The sequence below is a fragment of the Symphalangus syndactylus genome, chromosome 7 (assembly GCF_028878055.3).
Source record: "Symphalangus syndactylus isolate Jambi chromosome 7, NHGRI_mSymSyn1-v2.1_pri, whole genome shotgun sequence".
Taxonomy (NCBI): Eukaryota; Metazoa; Chordata; class Mammalia; order Primates; family Hylobatidae; genus Symphalangus; species Symphalangus syndactylus.
In genome coordinates, this window is record NC_072429.2 from 142,560,991 (window position 1) to 142,586,798 (window position 25,808).

The 25,808-nt window shown below is 47.7% G+C and overlaps 1 protein-coding gene, 1 long non-coding RNA gene and 1 pseudogene across 2 annotated transcripts in view; 2 read left to right on the top strand and 1 right to left on the bottom strand.

Moving 5' to 3' along the window:
• Positions 1–25,808, top strand: part of IQANK1 (IQ motif and ankyrin repeat containing 1) — a 60,298-nt gene that overhangs the window by 7,779 nt on the left and 26,711 nt on the right. Inside the window, exon 4 of the mRNA XM_063643701.1 lies at positions 16,545–16,557. Coding sequence (XP_063499771.1) covers positions 16,545–16,557 — 13 coding nt within the window. The remainder of the gene's footprint in view (positions 1–16,544; positions 16,558–25,808) is intronic.
• LOC129487001 (uncharacterized) lies at positions 14,207–15,275 on the bottom strand (annotated as a pseudogene).
• Positions 20,091–20,833, top strand: LOC134737267 (uncharacterized). The gene is made up of 2 exons (XR_010121982.1): positions 20,091–20,182; positions 20,693–20,833. It is a non-coding gene; the product is annotated as an uncharacterized lncRNA (long non-coding RNA).

Consider the following 25,808-nt stretch of genomic DNA (forward strand, 5'->3'; position numbering starts at 1 on the left):
CTTCCCCAGCCTCCTCCTCTCGGCCTGCAGGCCTGCTCTCCCCACGTCTGGTGATCTGTAAAGAGGGCTTGTTCTGCGTAGGTGGGACCTGCTCTAGATCAGTCTTGGAAAATGAGCTCATGCCGTTGGCGTAGCCACCATTCCTGCCCCCATGCCACTCTGCCCCGGGGCCTGCTGGCTGACGTCCATGGTGCAGTCATGATGTCCACGTGCCTGTCTGTGCCCTCGCTGTGGCCGACTCTCTCTAGGGGCGTCCCCGCAGGATGCAGAGCCTCTCCTTGAGCTTGGTGTTCCCTGCTCCTCACAGACCCACCCCCCAGCCTTTCCCAGCTGTCCGCATCACCGCTGTCCAGGGCTTGTTCACTTCAGGCCCTGGAGAGCCAGCCCAGCCCTCACTGGTGTCCGGAGTCAGTGATACATAGCGCTTGAGTGACTCTTCCCACCCACAGGAAGTGGGTGATCAGGTGCCCCCCGGGGGCTGTCCCTTGCTGCTGCCCGCCAGGACCTCCCTGCATGGGACTACAGTGTGCAGGGAGGTCAGGCTGGAGTTGGTGTGGGAGCCTTTGCCAGCCTTTCCTCTGCATCGGTGCCCTCCCCAGGAGGCATCTGAGCTGCAAAAGGGGCGAATGCGATGTAGACACTTGGGCCCCGGGACTCGCCTGTGTCGTCTGGGCTGGGCCCGGCAAACACCGCAAACACCTTTTCCACCACGCAATAGATGGTTGCTGGGCTGCCCACGGGTGTGACTGTGGAGCTGGGAAACCCAGCCTGGGAAGGTAGCATTCCAGGAGCTGCTTTCCAAAAGAAGAATAGCCTCCACCAGGAAGGTGTGGCTGAGCCCCAGAGCCCCAGAGCCCCAGAAACCTGTGGGAGGCTCCACAGGGGGGCCTGCCAGAGGATACACACCCACCCTATCTCCTGCACGCAGGATCCTCCAACCAGACAGTGTGGTCCGAGCAGCCTGGCAACTTCCACCTTAGCCAGCAGCCCTGGGCCACACTGGGGACGGTCCCAAACATGACCTGTGCTGCTGTCACGGTGCTAAGGGGCCTGGCAAGCACAGGGTCTTTCTTGCTGGACGGAGACACAGGTGCCAGAATCTATCTTTTGCCCTACAGTGTCCCGGCACAGCCTAGATCTATGGACCCCTTCACTGGATGCTTTATCCCCGACCCCCCAGAACTCCTGGGACCATTGAGATGCCCAGGAGATGGGGAGGTCCCTGTGCCTGTGTCCCCTTGCCACTGTAGCAGCTGCCACATCTACCAGCTCTGCAGCGTGGCCACCGGGCACGGCCTCGCCAGGCTGACATCAAGGAAAGCCAGCCATGCTGCGGGTTTCCTTCCCTCTGGCTCTCCACTTCTGCCTCCCTTTTCCACTGTTTTTGGTTTGGGTTTTTGTTTTGTTCTTTTTTTTTTTTTTTTTGAGACAGGGTCAGGTGTCTTGCCCAGGCTGGAGTTCAGGGGCTATTCCCAGGTGTAACTCTAGCTCACTGCAGCCTCCAACTCCTGGGTGTAAGTGATCCTCCCACCTCAGCCTGAGTAGCTGGGACTACAGGTGTGTGCTCCCACGTCCGGCAGGCCTCTTTCAGTGTAACTGTGTGGGTTTTTCTCCATCTTTTTTTCGTCTTTACAATTTTTCTTCTCAAGGACTTGGGCTGTTTGACTTGAGTCTTCCAGTCTGGATTTTGCTGATAAGATGCAACACCTCGAGAATGCATCTTTGTTTAGCATTTAGACGTACATCCCCTCCTCGTTTGCTCAGTGGAATTACGATTGCACTTGGAAATGCATCGTCTTGGGTGTGTTCTTTAAGCTGAACTTTTGTAGATCTGGCAGGACATTTAACACCAGGCCATGAAGCCTGCTTCAGAAGTGACTGAAACGACATCTGCCTTATAGTGTATATTTAAAAAATGATTTTGTCGTGTGAATAATTATGCTGCCATTTACAGATCAGTGAGATCAGAAACATTAGTTTCATATATTGTAGTTTTTAGTTTCTGAATACCCATTGGATTCTTTTTCTTTTCTTTTTTTTTTTTTTTTTTTGAGATGGAGTTTCGCTCTGTTGCCAGGCTGGAGTGTATTGGGGCTTGGCTCACTGTAGCCTCCGCCTCCCAGGTTTAGGCAATTCTCTTGCCTCAGCCTCCCGAGTAGCTGGGACTACAGGCGCCCGCCACCACACCCAGCTAGTTTTTGTGTTTTTAGTAGAGACAGGGTTTCACCATGTTGGCCAGGATGGTCTCGATCTCTTGACCTTGTGATCCGCCCGTCTCGGCCTCCCAAAGTGCTGGGATTACAGGCATGAGCCACCACTCCTGGCCGCTGGATTCACTTTTAATAAATTTTAGTTTCTTTTTGAAAATTATCCATATTAGTGTCCATTTCATTCATATTTTCCTTAATGTACCTATTTAAAGCTCTTTTCTGCTAAATTTAACATCTGGGCCACCCGTTCACCTGCTTCCATTAGCCAGCTTTTATCTCTCCTTTTTTTTTTCTTTTCTTTGTTTTTTTGAGACAGCATCTGGCTATGTTGCCCAGGCTGGTCTCGAAATCCTAGGCCCAAGCGATCCTCCTGCCTTGGCCTCCCAAGTAGCTGGGCTTACAGGCGTGAGCCACCAGGCCTGGCTCCTCTTCCACTTTTACGGACCCTTGTGATTGCATTGGAAGGAGTGCTGCTGTCTGCCGGTGAAGATGAACTGCTGCTGAGCCTCCTGAGCGAGGATATTGAGAAGAGAGAATTTGCCAAGATGCTAGTCACACACCAAGTACAGAGGCTATGTTGATCTGCTGCGGCAAAAAGACCACTCGTGGCGTGGCAGCTCTCACTGGCCCTGCTGCCTCTTCAAGTTTACTGCAGTCCGTCACCCATGGTCATTAGTCATTTGTTTTTGCAAAGGCCAGGAAGCTGAATCTAATGGAGATGGAAACCACCACACCTGCTTCCCTGGTCTCCGATGTTGGTGTTAACCTCTGCAATTCCTCAAGCAGAGCACTCCTTCTATCAGGCTCACTGTCTTGCTGAAGGGAGGAAGTTCCACGGTGTGTATCCCAATAAACAGGGCAGATCTACAGACCCACTGGACCCATTAGAGATGGACTCGGGCCACAGTGCCTTCCGTGACTTCTATAAACAGAGGGGCGTGGTGATCCTGTCAAAGTCCTGGCATCAATGTCAGTGTCCCACTACACACCCTGTTCCCGTCCTCGAAAAGCCTCTCTGTACCCCTCTATGTCGGTGACACTTAACCCTGGTAAATGGCCACAGACCCCTTCGGGGACAGAGTAGGAGCGTAACTGGCGGGAGTGGTTGGCATGCTTTGTATTGGGAGAGCCCCATGCCCTAGGGCGTCCAGCCTCCTCTTCAGTTTGGCAGCTGTGAGTCTGAATTTCACTCAAATCTGGAAACTGGGGGAGAGACTGTGGCAGCTGCTGTCTGGCTGGCAGAGCCTGATGTGTCTATGATCATACTCACTGGGTCCGCAACACCCTACTGACCTCGTCCAGAATCCCACATCCCAGTTGGTATTAGGGCAATCAGTTCTCTGGCTGTTTCCCCAATATCAACCCGAGCTTGCAAAAGACAGTCACCACAGAGCTCCTGAAAGATGCCAGGACTTCACTCATTCGTGCATTTACTTTTTTTTTTTTCTTTTTGAGACGGAGTCTCACTCTGTCACCCAGGATGGAGTGCAGTGGGGCGATCTTGGCTCATTGCAACCGCTGCCTCCCGGGTTCAAGCGATTCTCCTGCCTCAGCCTCCCAAGTAGCTGGGATAACAGGTGCGTGCCACCATGCCCAGCTAATTTTTGTATTTTTAGTAGAGACAGGGTTTTATCATGTTGCCCAGGCTGGTCTCAAATTCCTGACCTCAGGTGATCTGCCCACCTTGGCCTCCCAAAGTGCTGGGATTACAGGCTTCAGCCACTGCACCCAGCCTCATTCATGCATTTCTTACTGTTGTTGTTTGAGACAGGGTCTTGCTCTGTCACCCAGGATGGAGTGCAGTGCTGTGATCATGCCTCAGTGCAGTGATCATGGCTCAGTGCAGCCTCAACCTCTTGGGCTCAAGCAGTCCTCCAACCTCAGCCTCCCGAGTAGCTAGGACTATAGGCACACAGCACCAGGCCCCGGCTCTTTTTTTTATTTTGTAGAGATGAGGCTTCACTATGTTGCCCAGGTTAGTCTTGAACTCCTGACCTCAAGCGATCCTTCCACCTCGGCCTCCCAAAGTGCTGGGATTAAAGGCGTGAGCCACCGTGCCTGGAACCTTGGTGGAATCTTTAGGGTTTTCTATTAATACATATAAAATCGTATCATTGGCAAACAGAGATAATTTTACTTCCTCCTTTCCAATTTGGATGTCTTGGGTTTCTTTTTCTTGCCTAACTGCTGTGTCTAGAACTCCCAGCACTGTGCTGAAACAGTGGCAAGAGCAGGCATTTTTGCCTTCTTCCTAACCTTAGAGAAAAACTCTTTAGCCTTTTACCGTCGAGGATGGCGTTTGCTGTTAGTTTTTCCTAAGTGCTCTGTATCAGGCGGAATAAATTTCTCTTTCTAGTTTGTCGAGTGTTCTTTGTTTATGTTGGTTTTGGTTTCTCTTGCTCTATTTTTTTTTGAGGGGGGGACAGGGGCACAGTCTGTCACCCAGGCTGGAGTACAGTGGTGCAATCCCAGCTCACTGCAGCCTCGACTTCTGGAGCTCAAGCCACCCTCCCATCTCAGCCTCCCAAGTAGCTGGGACTACAGTTGTGTGTCATCAGGCCTAGCTAAATTTTTAATTTTTTGTAGAGATGGGTTCTCACTATGTTGTCCAGACTGCTCTTGAACTCCTAGGCGCAGGTGATCCTCCCACCTTGGTTTCCCAAAGTGTTGAGATGACAGGTGTGAGCCACCATGCCCAGGCTTTGTTTGGAGATGTTTGATTACTGATTTAATCTCCTTGCTGGTTATGTGTCTATTCAGATTTTCTATTTCTTCATGGTTTAGTCTTGATAAGTTTTGTGTTTCTAGGAATTTGTCCACTTCATCAAGGTCACTCAATTTGTTGGCATATAATTGCTCAGAGTACTCTCTCACAATGTTATTTATTTATGAGATGGAGTCTCGCTCTGTTGCCCAGGCTGGAGTGCAGTGGCATGATCTTGGCTCACTGCAATCTCCACCTCCTGGTACCTGGGATTATAGGTGCCCGCCACCACACCTGGCTAATTTTTGTATTTTTTGTGGAGACAGGGTTTCACCATGTTGGCCAGGCTGGTCTCAAACTCCTGACCTTAGGTGATCTGCCTGCCTGAGCCTCTCAAAATGCTGGGATTACAGGTGTAAGCTACCATGCCTGGCCTGCTTCATATATTTTGATGATCAGACATTAGGTACATACATATTTATAATTATTATATATTCTTGCTATATTGAACTTTTTTGATATATAATGTCCTTCTTTGTCTATTGTGAACTTTTTAAAAAATTTTATTTTTTTATTTTTTTTTGAAGTGGAGTTTTGCTCTTGTTGCCCAGGCTGGAGTGCAATGGCATGTTCTCGGCTCACTGCAACCTCCGCCTCCTGGGTTCAAGCAATTCTCCTGCCTCAGCCTCTCAAGTAGCTGGGATTACAGGCACCCACCACCACACTCAACTAATTTTGTATTTTTAGTAGAGATGAGGTTTCTCCATGTTGGTCAGGCTGGTCTCGAACCCCTGACCTCAGGCGATCTGCCCACCTCAGCCTCCCAAAGTGCTGAGATTACAGGCGTGAGTCACCGTGCCTGACCTCCCTTGTGAACTTTTTTGATTTAAAAATCTATTTTGTCTGATACTAGTACAGTCATTCCTGCTCCCTTTTGGTTTCTATTTGCACGGAATATCTTTTTCTATGTTTTCATTTTCAATGTTTGTGTTTTTTAATCTAAAGTGAATCTTTTGTAGACAGCATATACTTGGATCAGGGGTTTTTATCCATCCTGCCAATCTCTGTCTTTTGATTGGAGAGTTTAATCCATTTACATTTAAAGTAATTAGTGATAAAGAGAGGCTGGGCACAGTGGTTCATGCCTGTAATCTCAGTGCTTTGGGAGGCTGAGATGAGAGGGTTGCTTGAGGCCTGGATTTGGAGACCAGCCTGGGCCACATTCTACAGAAAATTAGCCAGGCATGGTGGCATGTGCCTGTAGTGCTAGCTACTTGGAAGGCTGAGATGGGAGGATCACTTGAACCCAGGAGTTTGAGGTTACAGTGAGCTATGATTGCACCACTGCACTCCAGCCACAGTGACAGGGCAAGACCCCACCTCTAAAAAACAAACAAACAAAAAAATTACTGACAAGGAAGGACCTACTTCTGTCATTTTGCTATTTGTTTTATATATGCCATATAACATTTTTTGTCCCTCATTTCCTGAATTACTATCTTCTTGTGTTTAGTTTATTTTTTTGTAGTGAAATGTTTGAATTTCTTCCTCAATTCCTTTGGTATATATTCTATAGGTTTTCTTTGTGGTTACTATGGGGTTTACATTTAACATCCTAAAGTTCTAACTCTCCAATTTGAATTTATACCAGCTTAACTTCAACAACATAAAAAACTCTGTTCCTTTACAGCTTTGTCTCCACTCCTTTCAGTTGCTGATGTCACAAAATTAGATCTTTATACATTGTGTACCCTAAAACATAATTCTTATAAATGCACTGGTATCTTAAATTATCTAGGAAAAAAAGTGGAGTTACAAACCAAAATTATAGTAATAGTAGCTTTTAAACTAATAATTTAAAAATATGGGCTGGGCATGGTGGCTCAGGCCTGTAATCCCAGCACTTTGGGAGGCCAAGATAGATGGATCACCTGAGGTCAGGAGTTCAAGACCAACCTGGCCAACATGGTGAAACCCCGTCTCTACTAAAAATACAAAAATTAGTCGGGTGTGGTGGCAGGTGCCTGTAATCCCAGCTACTTGGGAGGCTGAGGCAGGAGAATCACTTGAACCTGGGAGGCAGAGGTTGCAGTGAGCCGAGATCATGCTATTGCACTCCAGCCTGGGCAACAGAGCGAGACTTCATCTCAAAAAAAAAAAAAACAGTGTGTGTGTATATATATATATATATATTTCTTAAATCCTATAGAAAACAGACATAGAAGTTACCCACATGTTTACCTTTATTGAGATCTTTATTTCTTCTTAACGGTTTTGAGTTACCATCTAGCGTCCTTTCATTTCAACCTGCAGGACCTCCTTGAGCATTCCTTGCAGGGCAGGTCTAGTGCTAACAAACTCCTTCAGCTTTTGTTTATCTGGGAATGTCTTATTTTCTTCCTCACATGTGAAGGATAGTTTTGCTGGATATAGGATTTTTTTTTGCCAGTTTTTTTTTTCTTTCAGCACTTTATTTATTTTTATTTTTTTTATTTTATTTTTGAGAGACAGCCTTGCTCTGTTGCCCAGGCTGGAGTGCAATGTCACAATCTTGGCCCACCGCAACCTCTGCCTCCCAGGTTCAAGTGATTCTCCTGGCTCAGCCTCCCGAGTAGCTGGGATTATAGGCACCTGCCACCAGGCCCAGCTAATTTTTGTATTTTTAGTAGGGACAGGGTTTCACCATGTTGGCCAGGCTGGTCTCAAACTCCTGACCTCAGGTGATCTGCCCACCTCGACCTCCCAAAGTGCTGGGATTATAGGCGTGAGCCACTGCACCCAGCCCTTCTTTTAGCACTTTAAATATATTGGCCCTCTGCCTTCTGGCTTCCAAGTTTCTGATGAAAAATCTGCTTGTCATTTTATTGAGGATCCCTTGTATGTGACAAGTTGCTTCTCTCTTGCTATTTTCAGGATTCTCTCTAACTTTGTGTTTCAAAAGTTTGACTATAATGTGTCTCAGTGTGGGTCTCTTTGAGTTCATTTTACTTGGAGTTACTTGAGCTGCTTGGATGTTTATATGCATGTCTTTCATCAAATTTGGGAAGTTTTCAGCCATTATTTCTTCAAACATAGTCATAAGCTGCATAATGACATTTTGGTCATCAATGAACTGTATATATGTTGGTGGTCCTCAAATATTATAATACTGTATTTTTACTGTACTTTTTATGTTTATATGTACTTAGATACACAAATATTTACCATTGTGTTATAATTGCCTAAGTATTAAATACAGTAACATGCTGCACATATTTGTAGCCTTGGAGCAATAAGTTATATACCATATAGTTTAGGTATACAGTAGCTATACCATGTAGGCTTGTATAAGTACTCTCTACGATGTTCACAGAATGTTGAATCACACGAGGATGTATTTCTCAGAACATATTTTTGTTGTTAAGTGATGCATGACTGTATTCTCTCTGCCCCTTTCTCTTTCTTCTCTTTCTGAGGTACCTAAAATGTATATGTTGGCCCATTTGATGGTGTCCCACAGGTCTCTTAGTCTCTTCATTTTTTTTTTTTTTTTTTTTTGAGACAGGGTCTCACTCTGTCACCTGGGCTGGAGTGCAGTGGCACAGTCACAGCTCACTGCAACCTTGACCTCCTGGGCTTAAGCAATCCTCCCTTCTCAGCCTCCTGAGTAGCTGGGACTGCAGGTGTGTGCCACCATGCCTGGCTAATTTTTGTTTTTGTTTTTATTTATTGTAGAGACAGGGTTTTGCTATGTTGCCCAGGCTGGTCTTCAACTCCTGGGGTCAAGTGACCCACCTGCCTCGGCCTCCCAAGGTGCTGGGATTACAGGTGTGAGCCACCGCACCTGGCCTTTTTGTTAATATTTCTATTTCATTCATACATTATTTTCTTGACTTCTTCCATGTCTTCCTTTAGTGCTTGAGTTCTTTAAGATAATTGTTTTAAAGTCTTTGTCTAGTAGCCATGCCATCAAGGTTATTTTTAGGGAAAGTTTCTTTTTTTTTTTTTTTTTTGAGACAGAGTCTTGCTCTGTCTCCCAGGCTGGAGTGCAGTGGCATGATCTCGGCTCACTGCAACCTCTGCCTCCCCAGTTTCAAGTGATTCTCCTGCCTCAACCTCCCAAGTAGCTGAGATTACAGGCGCCCTCCACCATACCTGGCTAATTTTTGTATTTTTAGTAGAGACAGGGCTTTCACCGTGTTGGCTAGGCTGGTCTCGAACTCCTGACCTCAGGTGATCCGCCTGCCTCAGCCTCCCAAAGTGTTGTGATTATAGGTGTGAGCCACCGCGCCCAGCTTTTCAGAGATAGTTTCTGTTGATTTATTTTTGTTTTCCTTTGAATTGGCCATACTTTCCTGTTTCTTTGTATGCCTTGTGAACTTTTGTTGAAAACTAGACATTTGAATCTAATAATGTGGTAACTCTGGAAATCAGACTCGCCTCCTTCCCCAGGGTTTGCTGGGTTTTGTTTTTCTTTTCTTTCCTACTGTTGTAGGCTGTCGCTTTCCAAGGCTCAGCTGGGGTGTAAACATAAGGTCTTCTTGGGACTCTTCTGAGTCTTTCTTTGGCATTTATGGTCACTTTCTAATTTCCCCAGTATATACAGTTGTTTTGAATGTCCTAGCCTTTCATGTTTGGCTCCTAAGAAGAGAAAAAGAGAAAAATTAAGAGGGAAAAAAGGCACCAGCTCTTTACATCCCTGGAAGTCACTTCAGCCAGAGGGGGAGGGGCTTGCAACAATGTGGGGAGGGGCCATGACAGTGGCTGCTGCTGCTTCGTCTGCCCCTCAGGAGCCATTGCTGCTTAACAAGTGACCACAAACTTCATGACTATCTTATCATCTGGCCGTTTCTGTGGGTCAGGAGTCCTGGCACAGCCTAAGTGGATCCTCTGGCTGAGCACCTCTCACAAGGCTAATGCCAAGGTGTTTCAGCCAGGGCTGCATTCTCATCTCAAGGATCGACTGGGGAAGGATGCGCCTGCAGGCTCCCATGCTTGTTGATGAAATTCAGTTCCTTGTGGGCAGTTGGACTGAGGGGCCCCCATGTCTTGCTAGATGTCAGTTTTGCTACATGAGCCTCTGCATGAGCATCTTGCATCTTGCTACATGAGCATCTTGCAACATGGCACTTAATTCATCAAAGCCTGCAGGGGAGAGAGTCTGCCATCAAGACAAAGGTAGCAATCTTATTTTTTATTATTATTTTTTTTGAGATGGAGTCTTGCTCTGTCGCCCAGGCTGGAGTGCAGTGGCCCAATCTCAGCTCACTGCAAGCTCCGCCTCCTGGGTTCACGACATTCTCCTGTCTCAGCCTCCTGAGCAGCTGGGACTACAGGTGCCCACCACCACGCCCGGCTATTTTTTTTGTATTTTTAGTAGAGATGGGATTTCACTGTGTTAGCCAGGATGGTCTCGATCTCCTGACCTCATGATCCGCCCGCCTCGGCCTCCCAAAGTGCTGGGATTACAGGCGTGAGCCACCACGCCCAGCCAGGTAGCAATCTTATGTAACGTAATTACAGGAATGATGGACATCACATCCCATTACCTTCGCTGTGTTCTCTTGGTTAGAAGCAAGTCACAGGTCCCACCCACACTCAAGGGGAAGGAACTACACAAGGCATGAATACCAGGAGCAAGGATAGCCAGGGCCATTATAGAGCTTTCCCCCACAGCACCATAAATTAGTCACTGATTCAAAGCATATACTGCATCCCATAAGATACAATGATATATTCTCAGGATACAATCTCCCAACTGGCACTGCAACCAGGTCTTAAGGCCACTAAACCATTCTATCATGCCAGCTCCTCTTGAGCCAGGGTACCTAGTAAGACCAGTGCATTCCATGGGAAAGAAGTTAGCTGGAAAATAAGTTCCTTAGCATCAATGTTGTGTATGTTACCATGATGTGGAATAAATATTTCATTTATTTATTTATTGAGACAGAGTCTTGCTCTGTCCCCAGGCTGGAGTACAATGGCATGATCTTGGCTCACTGCAACCTCCGCCTCCCGGGTTCAAGCAATTCTTGTGCCTCAGCCTCCTAAGTAGCTGGGATTACAGGCGCCTGCCACCATGTTGGGCTAATTTTTATATTTTTAGTAGAGATGGGGTTTCATCATGTTGGCCAGGCTGATCTAACTCCTTACCTCAAGTGATCCGCCTGCCTTGGCCTCCCAAAGTGCTAGGATTACAGGTGTGAGCCACTGCACCTGGCCGGAATAAATATTTTATAAACTCATGGTGGCACGGGCAACATCATTGCAGTCAAGAACAAATTCATATCTAGAATCCATTCCTCCAGTGAGGACACGCAGTGCCCCTTCATGATGGAAAGGGTTCAGTGTGGTCAGCCTGCTGGCAGGTGGCTGAGCCCCCGGAAGTGGAGCCATGCTGGGGGCTCAGTGTCCATCTCTGCTGCTGGAAGGTTCAGTGTTCAGTGGTGGCAGCCTTGGGAGGAGGAAGCTCTATGTTGTAGAGCCCATGCAAAGCCCCCATCTCTGCTGCTGCTCATTGATAAAGCATGAAGGTGGCTGGAAAATGACTGCCATCCACAGTGCGTGGCGTCGTCCTCCTGATGATCCCTCTTGGTACGTTCTCCCCAAAATGCATGACCCTGGTGGACATTTGCAAAGGTGCACAACATCTTCACATTCTGTGCCGTCCACCCACATCCTCTTTCCCAGATATGCTTCTTACCGATCTCCCAAGCCTGCTCTTTTTGGTATCTAGCCAAACCATTAACTACCGCCAGGAACAAAGTCAATATTTTCTTCCATGGATCTCTTAGTCCCGACAAAGTGGACAACAAAATTCACAGCTCAAAGTGCTTCTCATTGTCAGGCACACTCCTGACTTAAGGCTGGAGCTCAATACACCACGAGGGACTGTCTGAGAAGCAGGGCTGCTTTTCTTTCCTTGTCAGTCAGGTGATCATGAGGAGCTTTCCATGATGCCATTTGTGTGGATCAAGAGGGAGGAGGTGATGGAGGAGCATCCCGTGTCACAGGCATCTGAGCTGCCAGGACCTTCGCAAACCCAGTTTCTTATGTTTCATCTTCATTCGGTGATGAATTGCTGGTTCACACGCCCAACCTCCTGGCTTGGTGGGTCTGATACTGTCGGTTCATGATGACTACCCCAAATGGTGGTGTTATTGGGAGTCTTGTGGTTACGCATCAGTGCTCGCCAGGGCCCCATAGAAAACCACAGGTTTTTTCTCAAAAGAAGAATAGCTTAGGCTCACGCCTGTAATCCCAGCACTTTGGGAAGCTGAGGCAGGAGGATTGCTTGAGCCCAGGAGTTTCAGACCAGCCTGGGCAACACAGTGAGACAGTGTCTCTATTAAAAACATTTTTAAAAAAAATAGCTGGGTGTGGTGGTGCACACTTTTAGTCCAACCACTTGGGAGGCTGAGACAAGAGGACTGCTTGAGCCTTGGGAGGTCAAGGCTGCAGTGAGCTGTGATTGCACCACTGCCCTCCAGCCTGGGCGACAGAATAGGACCCTGTCTAAAAAAAAAAAGTTTTATGCAGATGAGGGCATGACTTTGCTCTAAAACTCTAGGGTTGGCCAGGCACGGTGGCTCACACCTGTAATCCCAGCACTTTGGGAGGCCAAGGTGGGTGGATCACGAGGTCAGGAGATCGAGACCATCCTGGCTAACATGGTGAAACCCCGTCTCTACTGAAAATACAAAAAATTAGCCGGGCGTGGTGGCGGGCACCTGTAGTCCTAGCTACTCGGGAGGCTGAGGCGGGAGAATGGCGTGAACCCGGAAGGAGGAGCTTTCACTGAGCCGAGATTTCGCCACTGCACTCCAGCCTGGGCTACAGAGCAAGACTCCATCTCAAAAAAAAAAAAACTCTAGGGTTCTGTGCTGTGATTTTCTTACTGGGTTTCTCCAGAAGCTTCAAACAGTATTCATATGTGCAACTGACAATCTGAGTGTCACTGATCTATTGAGTCATAAGGCTCAAGTGGTGAAGCAGGTGGCATTGAATGCTGGTCTTACTGCAGAGCCTTTTCTTGCCCAGGGGCCAACTGAAAGCCAGCAGACCATGAACTATTTAGTGAATGGGTTGCAGGGCTCCAGTGTTGCCTTTGAAAAACCACATAGGCCTGCAGATATGCCTGGTTTATAGTGGCAGGTAGTGTAAGGTACACAATGTGTCTTTCTTTCTTTTTTTTTTTTTTTGAGACGGAGTCTCGCTCTGTCACCCAGCCTGGAGTGCAGTGGTGTGATCTCAGCTCACTGCAAGCTCTGCCTCCCGGGTTCATGCCATTCTTCTGCCTCAGCCTCCCAAGTAGCTGGGACTATAGGTGCCCGCCACCACGCCCGGCTAATTTTTTGTATTTTTAGTAGAGATGGGGTTTTCACCATGTTAGCCAGGATGGTCTCGATCTCCCGACTTCGTGATCCACCCGCCTTGGCCTCCCAAAGTGCTGGGATTACAGGCGTGAGCCACTGCGCCTGGCCACAATGTGTCTTTCATCTTAAAATTTTTTTTTTAGAGACGGCGTCTCACTGTGTCACCCACTCTGGAGTGGCAATGATCATAGCTCATTGCAGCCTAGAACACCTGGGCTCAAGCAATTCTCTCACCTCAGCCTTTTGAGTAGCTGGGATTTTACAGGCCACTGTGCCTGGTGTATTTCCTCTTTTAGGCAATATTCTAACATGCCCCAGGCTATTGGATTCCTAGAAACTTCACTGACATTGTAGGACCCTGAATTTTCATGGCTTGAAAATGTTATTTCTTACTCAGGCATCCAAGATATTTGCTACTCTGTGTTCATTTAGTCCAATCAGGATAAATTCACTAATATAGCGTATCAGTTCATGCTTGTGGGGGTCAAGACAATAAAGATGTCTGGATTAGATTACCTCAGAGAGTGGTAGCACTGACCCAGCAGTGAGACAAGAATGTGAGGGTGTTTTGTCAGCCCTATTATGTAAAAGTAAACTGTTTCTGGTTATCCTTGCAAATTATTATTTTTCACGTACTACAAGACAAAACAGGCTGGGCGCAGTGGCTCACGCCTAAAATCCCAGCACTTTGGGAGGCCAAGGCAGGTGGATCACCTGAGGTCAAGAGTTCAAGGCCAGCCTGACTAACATGGGAAAACTCCATCTCTACTAAAAATACAAAATTAGCTGGGCATGGTGGCGCATGCCTATAGTCCTAGCTACTTGGAAGGCTGAGGCAGGAGAATCACTTCAACCTGGGAGGCAGAGGTTGTGGTGAGCCGAGAATGCACCATTGCCCTCCAGCCTGGGCAACAAGAGTGAAACTCCATCTCAAAAAAAAAAAAAAAAAAAAGATGAAACATTTTATCTGGGTGAAGGGATGATTTAACTCATGAAACTTGAGAACACAAGAACAACAAAATTACTTTCCTTGAACATTTTCAGCTAGAATGACAAGGCATTCTCCTACATAAAACATTATAATTTTCCCACTACTCCAAAGGAATCCAATAAATAATTTTACAATGAAGGGGCCTGGATCAAAACTGGCAGTGACACCTGGCCCCCGACAAACATGAGTCACAGGTCCCTGTGCAGGTCCCAGCGTCCAGTCCTCCAAGAACCAGCACTGCCGGAGCCTCGCTGTGGTTTCTTCCTTCCCTGATGGGACCAGCTGGAGTTTCCAAGCTGCTTCACAGAGGCCAAAGATGACAACACGATTGGCGGTCAAAGCCAAGGTTTCCCTGCGCTGCCTTCGTCTTCTTCCCATGGCCTGGCCTGAGTGCTGCAGCTGGGCCCCAGGAGACGAGCTCCTCACCCAAGCTGGAGAGCATCTGCTGCACCCGCCATGCCGGGAAGAGCTCGGGGGGCTTTCTCCATAGCAATTCTTTGTGATGGGGTCCCAGTCGGTGGGATGAGGCCCTGGGATGAGGTCCTGCATTTGGCCGGACATGACTCAATACTGATCTTCGACTGCCATGAAGAGGTTCTGGAACACCACGATGCTCCAGGAGAAGCTCCTGGCTGGGCTGCAGGCAGCAAGAGACATGGCCAGCAGCCATCACAGCAGCACTGCTTCACACTGGGGATGTGGACGTTACAGCCCTGCACCAGCAAATCCCTCCTCTCACAAACATAGCCTGATGAGGAGCTTCCCTTGAACAGAGTTCTGGCACTGATTCCTTGGGCGACTGCTACTGCCCAGGTTAACCTGCACTTGCCACGGGCTGGGCTGGTCGTGGTCTTGAACCTGGAGGAGAGTCCTATGTCTCACTCCCGCTCTTCCTGCCTGAAGGTGCTGCCGAGGACATGGATGAGGATAGCCTGGGCAAGGGCCCCACATGTCCAACAGCCCCATCCTTGTGAATGATTATAGGGAGAAAAGCATTTTCCAGGCCAATGGTTCACTCCAGGTGCCAGGGGTCATGTTGATTTGGTCCGGAAAATATATCACATCTGTAGCAGCAGGTGCAGTTGGAATAGCCACCTGCTGAGCTTTTTGAAAATTCACAGACGTTCTCCAAGGATGCCTGCCTTCCGCCTCGCCCAGCTAGGGAGTCAGGTGGGGGCTGTGCTGGAGATCACCAGCCCTGCATCTTTCACATCTTTTGGGGGTAGCACTAACCTCGGCATTTTCACCAGACATGCAGATTTGAGTTCATTAACCTGGTAGGAAAGAAAAATTGCAGGGCTTCCATTTAACTTTTTATACCATGACAGCCGTAACCCTGTGGGTTGCAGAGCTGATGTGAGAATGCCGCCGGTTTCTGGGATGTCTTTTTAGCTACACGCTCAGGAGCTTGCAAAGTGACCACAGGCAGGTTCTGCAGAACTCCCAGGCCCAGCTCGAGATGAACTTGGACCACAATTGCATGATCCCCGACCATCAGCCTCCACTTTGACTGGTGGACCACCATGGTGTTTTGGGGCCCCAGAATTTGGCACTCACCAGAGTCAGTGTTCTGTGGGCCCTGAAAGCGCAGGATGTCGCCCTTGTGTGGAGCACCCCACTGAAGGGGCAGTGGCTCCTGTGGGAGGCTGGGAGGGCAAGTCCTGTGCACCTGAGAGCCCAGGGAGCCCGGCTTTCTTGTCAACCACAGGTGAGGACAAGGACAGGAACACAACCAAATCAGTTGCACAACTGTATCTTTTAGGGTCTGTCTCCTGGCACCTTCTGGTGCCAAGTACTGCATCTATCAGAGTACAGTCAGGAAACTGAGAACTTACTACATTTAAGTATTTAAAATTGTAGGGCTTGCATGGTGGCTCACGCCTGTAATCCCAGCTCTTTGGGAGGCTGAGGCAGGTGGATCGCTGCAGTGCAGGAGTTCAAGACCAGCCTGGGCAACATGATGAGATTTCATCCCTACCAAAAAAAAAAAAAAAAAAAAAAGCCGGCCGTTGATAGTGGCAGATGCCTGTAGTCCCAGCTTCTTGGGAGGCTGAGGTGGGAGGATCGGTTGAGCCTGGGAGCTGAGGCTGCAGTGAGCCCTGAGCATGCCACTGCAATCCAGCCTGGGCGACAGAGGGAGACCCTGCGTCCAAAATAAATACAATAAATACTAAAGTGTTTATGAAGAATGGCCAAACAGCTATTATAAGTCCAAAGTAACAAGAAGGACCCTGAGCTCCCACGGAGATGATTCCGGAAGCAGCGATGCCCCCGGGTTGGAGCAGAGGAGCAGCAGGGGTTTTCTGCGCTCGGCATCGCGGCGGGGCCCTCCCAGGAGCCGGTCATCGCCGCGCAGGCGGGCCCGGGAGAGGCGGGGCGCGGCCCAGCGCGGTGGCATGGGGCCGGCTTTGGACTTAGGAAGACTGCGCGGGGCGGGACCAGCTGCTGATCACAGGAGCAGCGCGGCCGGGACCTCCTGGTGCGCCGAGGACGGTCAGGGAGGCGCGCGGCCCCGAAGACCCAGCCTGAACTAGGGCGTCAGTGCGGGTTTTGCCAGGAGCAGCAGAGCGCGGGGCGGGGCCTCCTGGTGCGCCGAGGACGGTCAGGGAGGCGCGCGGTCCCGAAGACCCAGCCTGAACTAGGGCGTCAGTGCGGGTTTTGCCAGGAGCAGCAGAGCGCGGGGCGGGGACTCCTGGGGCGCCGAGGACGGTCAGGGAGGCGCGCGGCCCCGAAGACCCAGCCTGAACTAGGGCGTCAGTGCGGGTTTTGCCAGGAGCAGCAGAGCGCGGGGCGGGGACTCCTGGGGCGCAGATCCGGGTAGGGTTGGAGGTGGAGCCGTCCCCGGAGCCGCGCGCCCGAGAAGGGACCCGGAGCGTCTCCCGCGGGCGTCCTGCTCCTCTGGCGCCCCCCGCCACGCTTTACCCCCGGGGCCCCGCTCCAGCCTCGTGGCGGGACGGCCTCCCGTCTCCCCTGGGAGTCCCGGAGACGCCCGGCCCCTGCCTGCCGCTCCGGCCCCGGGAAGCTGCGCGCGGACGCGATGCCTCCGACTCAGACCCCGTCGGCTCCACTGTTTCTACCTTTCTGAGCCAACTTTTGTTTTTTACGTGTCCAAATCTTGTAATAGATTTATCTGTTTTTGAACAATTACATACTAACAGCCATAATGACAACTCGGCCTGGCGGGGTAACTCACACCTGTAATCCCAGAGCTTTAGGAGGCCTATGCGGAAGGATCGCTTCGGCCCAGGAGTTCGAGACCAACCTGGGCAACATAGTAAGACCCCAGCTCTACCAAAAGCATTTTTAAAAAAGCATTAGGTGCCTGTAGTGCCAGCTACTCCAGAGGCTGAGGTAGGAGGATCGCTTGAGCCCAGGGAGGTCGAGGCTGCAGTGATCTGAGATCATGCCACTACACTCCAGCCCATAAACATGGAGCCTTATAGCTATATGTAAGGTTTTAAAAATTAAATTTCAAAAGAAAATAAATTTCAATTTTTTTTGCAGGAAGTGTTACAGGATCTGCAATAAAAAGCATAACGTATATTAGGATAGAAATATATCCTAACATATGTGATGTATACATTCTCTCTCTATAGGGCAGATATAAAGAAGAGTGGGATAGATATTGTATTTCAAGGAGAGTAACACAGTATACCATTTCTACTTATTGAAGAGCTTGTGTGTGTCTAAAAAGTGTGATTATGGGTGTCCAATCATTTATGGTATTTGTATCCCATTGGCAAAGTAAGAGTTTACTTTAAAATGTATCAGTATACCAGAAATCTGATCCTTTGTAACCATTTAAACTTGTTAGGAAAAACTTTAGATGTCAGCATAGAAATACACCAGGTGTGGTGGCTGGCGCCTGTAATCCCAGCTACTCCGGAAGCTGAGGTGGGAGAATCGCTTGAACCCAGAAGGCAGTGGTTGCAGTGAGCCAAGACCGCGCCATTGCACTCCAGCCTGGGCAACAAGAGTGGAACTCCATCTAAAGGAAGGGAGGGAGGGAGGGAGGGAAAAGAAAAGAAAAGAAAGTTTGAGGACCACCGTGTAGACAGCTGGGTGTTCAGAGCTTTACCCAGGAGCCAGGCCCTGTGTGGCCAGCTGTGCCCATCTGCCAGGCATGCATCTCACTAGGCAGCCAGGGCAACCACTGCTTCCAAAAGCTTCCCAGGTCCTATCCCTGTGCCCTCATCAGCGTACTGCACTGTCAAGATCATCTCAGGGGTGTTGAGACCACCAAGCTCCCTGTGGACATAAGATGGGAAGATATGCTGATGCCACTTCCACGGAGGGGCAACTTGCTTCTGGTGAATGTTGATTGAGGAAGGAAAAAATATTTACCAGATCAGTCACTGCATAACAGGTGGTAAACTGTATTGATTTGTTTCATTAAGGAGAACACACTTGAAACAGCAGCTGCAAAGGGAGTCACCTTCTGATTAAGCTGACAATGACGTACACATTCCCCAAAACCACCATTTTCTAGTGAAATAAAACTGGAGAATGAAGTCTCAGACTGTGCAATTAGTCTATGCAATCCCCTCATGATGCTGTATTTTCTCTGACAGGCTGTTGTGGTAGGAAATTCATGACCCTCCTTCTTTTCTTTCTTTTCTTTTCTTTTCTTCTTTTCTTTTCTTTTCTTTTCTTCTTTTCTTTTCTTTTCTTTTCTTTTCCTTTTCTTTTCTCTTTTCTTTCCTTTTCTTTCCTTTCTTTCTTTTCTTTTCCTTTTTCTTTTCCCTTTCTTTTCCTTTTCTTTTTCTTTTCTTAAAACTGAGTCTTGCTCTGTCACCCAAGCTGGAGTGCACTGGCACGATCTCAGCTCACTGCAACCTCTGCCTCCTGGTTCAGGAGATTCTCCTGCCTCAGCCTCCCGAGTAGCTGGGATTACAGGCGCCCGCCACCATGCCTGGCTAATTTTTATATTTTTAGTAGAGACGGGGTTTCATCATGTTAGCCAGGCTGGTCTCAAAGTCCTGACCTCGTGATCTGCCCGCCTCGGCCTCCCAAAGTGCTGGGATTACAGGCATGAGCCACCGCGCCCGGCCTAGTTTTTCATATAATGATGGTAAGAATATGATAATGGTAGTTAACATCTGTTGAATGCTTATTGTGTGTGAAACCCTGCTCTAAGTATTTTATATTTATTAGCTGATATGGTTTGGTCCCCTCCAAATCTCGTATTGAAATGTGATCCCCAATGTCAAAAGTGGGGCCTGGTGGGAGGTGTTTGGGTCATGGGGGCAGATCTTTCATGAACGGTTTGGTGCCCTCCTCACCGTAATGAGTTCTCACTCTGTGAGCTCACAAGCTTGCATGAGAGCTGGTTGGTTAAACAGCCTGGCATCCATCTTGCTCTGCCACTTGCCATGTGGCACACCTGCTTCTCCTTTACATTCTACCATGAGTAAAGGCTTCCTGAGCCTCCCCAGAAGCTGAGCAGATGCAGGTGCCGTGCTTGCGCAGCCTGCGGAAGCGTGAGCCAAGTAAACCTCTTCTCTTTATAAATTACCCAGTCTCAGGTGTTCCTTTGTAGCAATGCAAAAACAGACTAACACATTAGCCAAGTGACCCTCCACACAGAAACAAAATCCACAAGCCCTAGAGGCAGAGCGGTTATCCCTCTTTTAACATATGAATACAGTGGGGACTTAACTGGTAATTTTTTGTTATACAAGATATGATAATTCATTTCAACAGAGTCACAAAAAGTCCCTCAAGCTTTGATTTGGGAATTTAAAAATATTTAGCTGATCTGGGAATAGAAGGATGATTCTCCTTCAAGGACTGTGCCGTTGTTTAAAGTTCTACACCCCTCTGATACTCTCAGCAGTAAGAGAACAGAGACAGGAAACATGCACTCCTATGGAGGGCCCGCCGGAAGGACTCAGCAGCAGAGGATTCCACCTGCACAGGAAAGGTAGACAGCTACTGGGTAGCAGAAAAACAACGAACAAAACCTGACTCATACAACCTGTAAGCAATGCCCCCAAATCAAAGGAAAAAGCTGCAGATCACAAGTCATCCAATATTCCAGTATCCCAGTATTCAGAAATAAACGTGCAGACCCGGCACAGTGGCTCCGGCCTTAAACCCCAGCACTCTGGGAAGTTGAGGTGGGAGGATCACTGGAGCCCAGGAGTTTGACACCAGCCTGGGCAACATGGTGAGACTCCGTCTCTACACACACACACACACACAAAATTAGTGCCTGTCGTCCCAGCTCCTCAGGAGACTGAGGTGGGTGGATCACCTGAGCCTGGGGAGGTCAAGGCTGCAGTGAGCCATGATGGCACCACTGCACTCCAGCCTCAGCAACAAAGCAAGACCCTGTTTCTAAAAAACAAAACAAAACAAAACTGAAAAAAGAAATAACAAATGTGCAAACATTTGATGAATAATCCAAATATTCCTCTCTCCATTTTTACAGGGGTAAATTTCCATAATTATGAAGAGGCAGAAAGAGATGGAGAGAGAGAATGTTATAACAGCAGAGATATTTTGTACATTTCATTTTAAAAATAAAATGTTAAATTTAACAAATGAAAATAAACTAGTGAAGCTCAAGGAATTGCTGGATGCATAAAAATCTCTTTTAAAAATTGTGTACAAAAGAACATATGTAATATATATGTGCCTTAGGACAATAGAATGTAAGAGCTCGCATGTCACCAATACTATTGCATCCCCACCTAACTCCGCTCCTCCCTGCAGTTGAATCCACTCTTACAAATGTGTTCACCATTCCCTTACTTTTAAAATATAATTTTCAAAAAATAAAATAAAAATTTCAAGAATCATATATATAGCCACGCCGGGTTTGTTGGCTCATGTCTGTAATCCCAGCACTTTGGGAGGCCAAGGCGGGCAGATCCCTTGAGGTCAGGAGTTCAAGACCAGCCTGGCCAACGTGGTAAAACCCTGTCTCTACCAAAAAATACAAAAGTTAGCCAGGCATGGTGGCGCATGCCTGTAATCCCAGCTACTTGGGAGGCTGAGGTGGGAGAATCACTTGAACCCTGGAGGCCCAGGTTGCAGTGAGCCAGGATCACACCACTGCACTACAGCCTGGGAGACAGAGTAAGACCTTGTCGCAAAAAAAAATAATAATATATTTATGATTATATATAATCCTCTCATCCTCACCCAATCTGAGAATGTCTATCTTTACACTTGGCAAAATTACTGGATATGAAATGAGCCCCCATGGTAATTTTAGTTTGCATTTCATGGAATGTGTTTTCAAAGGTTTATCAGCCAATCCGTTTTCCTCTTCTGGGAGATGCCCGTTCATCTCTCTGCCCATTGCTCTATGGATTACTTACCTGTTTCTTTGACACATGCAGAAGTTCTTTAACAGGTTTATGTGTTGCAAATTTCTTTTCCAAGTTTATATGGTTTTTCACTTTTGGTATGTTATTTTTAGAGAAGCAGAAGTTTTGCATTTTGACACGCTTTCGTAGTCTTTTCCTTTATGGTATATAAAGTACGTATTTTAAAAGTCATCCCTTGTTTTATGTAGCTGTGGTTCATGTTTGTGGCTGTTTAGGTGTCTGTTATGTGCATATAACATTACTGATTCATTCTACTGCTGGTAGACATTTGGATTATTTGTAGATTTTGGTTTTAAAAATAATACTAGCATGGATTTTCTTGCACATGTCTCCTGGTGCACACATCCATGCATTTTTGGGGGCACGTACCTGGGAGAAAGGTTGCTGAGGCACAGGTGTGCCAAGCCTTCTGCTGAAGTGGGTGTTCTGATTTCCCTCCCCACGGCAGTGTGGGAACCGGTGTTCTGCAAGCCTCCGTGGGTAGTGGCAGCCTCTGTCTAGCAGGTGTGCGTGGTATTAGGTGAGGTTTTAGATTGGATTTCCCTGGTAACTAATGAGATTAATCACATTTCCATATATTTATTGGCCACTTGGGTAGGCTCCTGCGTGCATTCAAGTATGTTACTAGTTCTCTATTGTGCTGCTGCCTTTTTTCTTATGGTTTTGTAGTATTTCCCAATATATTTGGAATACAAACCTTTTGTCAGTTACATGGATTGCAAATACCTTCTCCCACTCAGTGGCTTGCATTTTTACTTTCAATGGTGTCTTCTCATGAATAGAACTAACTGATTTTTGCTGGGCATGGTGGCTCATGCCTGTAATCCCAGCACTCTGGGAGGCCGAGGTGGGTGGATCACCTGAGGTCAGGAGTTCAAGACCAGCCTGGCCAACGTGGCGAAACCCCATCTCTACTAAAAATACAAAAATTAGCCAGGCATGGTGGTGGGCCCTTGTAATCCCAGCTACTTGGGAGGCTGAGGCAGGAGAATCACTTGAACCCGGGAGGTGGAGGTTGCAGTGAGCCAGGATCGAGCCACTGCACTCCAGCCTGGGCGATCGAGCAAGACTCCGTCTCACAAAAAAAAGAAAAAAAGAAAAAGAACTTACCGATTTTAACGTGTTTTCTTTTGGGTATTTTTTGTAGTGGTCTCTGAAATAAATCTTTCCAGCTCCAAGTTCCTGAAGCTGTTCTCCCGTGTGATCTTCTACAGGCTTTATGGTTTTGCCTTCCCGTGCGCTCACCAGTCCATCTGGAACTGCCTGTTGTGAATGCAGTAAAGTAGCAGACACCTGTCCTCTCTCTCCTCATACAGGTTTCTGATTGGACCCCACCACTGACTGAAATCTCCATTCTTCCCCACGGCTCTGTAGGCCCCCTCGCCAGGAAGCGCCCACATGCCCGGGGGCTGTTTCTGAACCCACGGCCGCTGGTCTCCGTGTGAGAACATCGCACTGTCTTCACCGACATGAGGTCCTAATATCAAGAAGAGCAAGTCCTCTCACCGAATTCTTCTTTGGATTATTTGCCATTCTTGGCTCTTTCGCAGATACATTCCAGAATCACTTGGTCAATTTTCATACAAACAAAGCAAAACAGCCCTGCTGGGTGACCTTCAAACCTATAGCTCAATTGTGCTGAGTGTCACCTCTATAGCAGTGGCCGCTCAATCTGTGAATATGGTATCTCTCTCCTTTTGTTTTTTGTTTTGTCTTAGTGCTTTTCAAACATGTTTTATGGGTGTGTGTGTGTGTGTGTGTTCGCTCATGTGTATAGAGATCTTGTGTGCATCTTTGTCAGATTTAATCCTAGCATTTGACAGTTGTTTCCCTTTTTATTTTCAAGTAGTTTTGGTCTCGCAGAAAAGTAATAGAATCAGTGTGGGGATCTTCCATAGATGTATAACTTACCCAGCTTCCTCTAAGGTTAATGTCTTACATAGAGACAGTACAAGGATCAGAACCAGGAAATCAACACTAGCATAAAACCATTAACTAAAGACCTTCCTAAATTTCACCAGTTTTTCCAGGATGCCATATTGCATTTATTTGCAGTTTCTGCACAGTTACCTGCAGTCTGTAACTGTTCCTATAGTCATGACTTTTCTTTCACGACCTTGACACTTTTGAAGAATGAATCTGGGTGTGGTGGTGTGTACCTGTGGTCTTGGCTACTCAGGAGGCTGAGGCTACCACCAGCCAAGATCGAGCCACTGCACTCCAGCCTGGACGATGGAGCGAGACCCTTTTTTTTTTTTTGAGACGGAGTCTCGCTCTGTCACCCAGGCTGGAGTGCAGTGGCACAATCTTGACTCACTGCAAGCTCTGCCTCCCGGGTTCACGCCATTCTCCTGCCTCAGGCTCCTGAGTAGCTGGGACTACAGGCGCCCACCACCACGCCCGGCTAATTTTTTTTGTATGTTTAGTAGAGACAGGTTTCACCATGTTAGCCAGGTTGGTCTCGATCTCCTGACCTTGTGATCTGTCCGCCTTGGCCTCCCAAAGTGCTGGGATTACAGGTGTGAGCCACCATGCCCGGCATTTTTTTTTTTTTTTTTTTTTTTTGAGACAGTGTCTTGCTCTGTCACCCAGCTGGAGTGCAATGGCTCGATCTTGGCTCACTGCAACCTCCACCTCCCGGGTTCAAGTGATTCTTCCTGCCTCAGCCTCCCCTGTAGCTGGGTTACAGGCGCCGTCACCACACCCAGCTAATTTTTGTACTTTTAGTAGAGACAGGGTTTCACCATGTCGGCCAGGTTGGTCTCAAACTCCTGACATCAGGTGACCCGCCTGCCTCTGACTCCCAAAGTGCTGGGGTTACAGGTGTGAGCCACTGTGCCCGACTGAGACTCTGTTTCTAAAAATTAAAAATAAAATAAAGCAGAAATGATGTTGTGTTTTTGACGTACATCATGTCATGGGACTTGCGGTGCGGGAACGTCTCACCGCTTGTGACGTTGCCCTCGATCACTTAGTGGGGGGTTTCCACTGGGTTTCTCCTTTGTAAATGTACTGTTTTCCTTTCGTGGTTGATACTTATCTTGGGGGAGATATACTGAGACAAGAGGAATTGTGCTTCTCTTCAAACCCCTGCCCACTGAAACGTGTGTTGGCGGACATACGTCGGCGGCTGTCAGCTGCAGCCGCTGCACTTCTTGTGTGCCCAATGGCAATCTGCTCCTCCCCTGCCCCCTCCTACACCCATTGATGGGATTCTACTTTCCCTCCACGCCCTCTGGTGTGTATTTAATCCTTTATTTCTATCACTATGGACTCACTGACGTTTATTTTGTGGGCTTAATCCAAGTATATGATAGTTTTTTGATGCTAATTAAATATCATATTAAATTTTCTTTTTGTTGCTTGTGTACAGAAATACACTTTGTATGAGGTTATATTCAGAACCTTCCCAAGATTGCTTATTGATGATAATCATTTGTGATGAGTTCTTTTGGATTTTTATGTGCATCATCTGCAAATGAAGATGACTTTGACTGTTTGCTGTCACTCTTTGGAGCTGGGCCCCTGTTCCCATCAGGGTTATTTTATTTCGTGAAGGTTGTGATTCTGACCCAAATAGGGCTACCAGATAAAACAGGGCTCCCATAAACCGGGACATCCATTTAAATTTGAATTTCTCATATATACATATTGTATATGTATAATATAAAAATATATTTTACTGAGACAGGGTCTTGCTCTGTTGTCCAGGCTGGAGTGCAGTGGCATGATCATGGCTCACTGCGGCACTGACCTGGGCTCAAGCCATCTTCCCATCTCAGCCTCCTGAGGAACTGGGACTACAGATGCGCACCACCACACCCAGACAATTTTTAGTTATTTGTAGAGACAGGGGTCTCCCTACGTGGCCCAGGCTGGTCTTGAACTTCTGGGCTCAAGTGATCCTCCCACCTTGGCCTCCCAGTGTTGGGATTACAGATGTGAGCATTGCACTTGGCCCTATATATATATATTAAAAGAGAGACAGGGTCTCACCACGTTGTCCAGGCTGGCCTCAAACTCCTGGGCTCAAGCAATCCTCCCATCTCAGCCTCCCAATGTGCTGGGATTACAAGGCCACCACACTTGGCCTAAATTTGAATTTCAGATAAACAGGAATAATTTATTTAGTGTATGTCCCCCAGATTGCATCCTGTTTATTAGCTAAATCTGGCAACCCTAAACCCAAGCCATACACAGTGCTCTAAATGC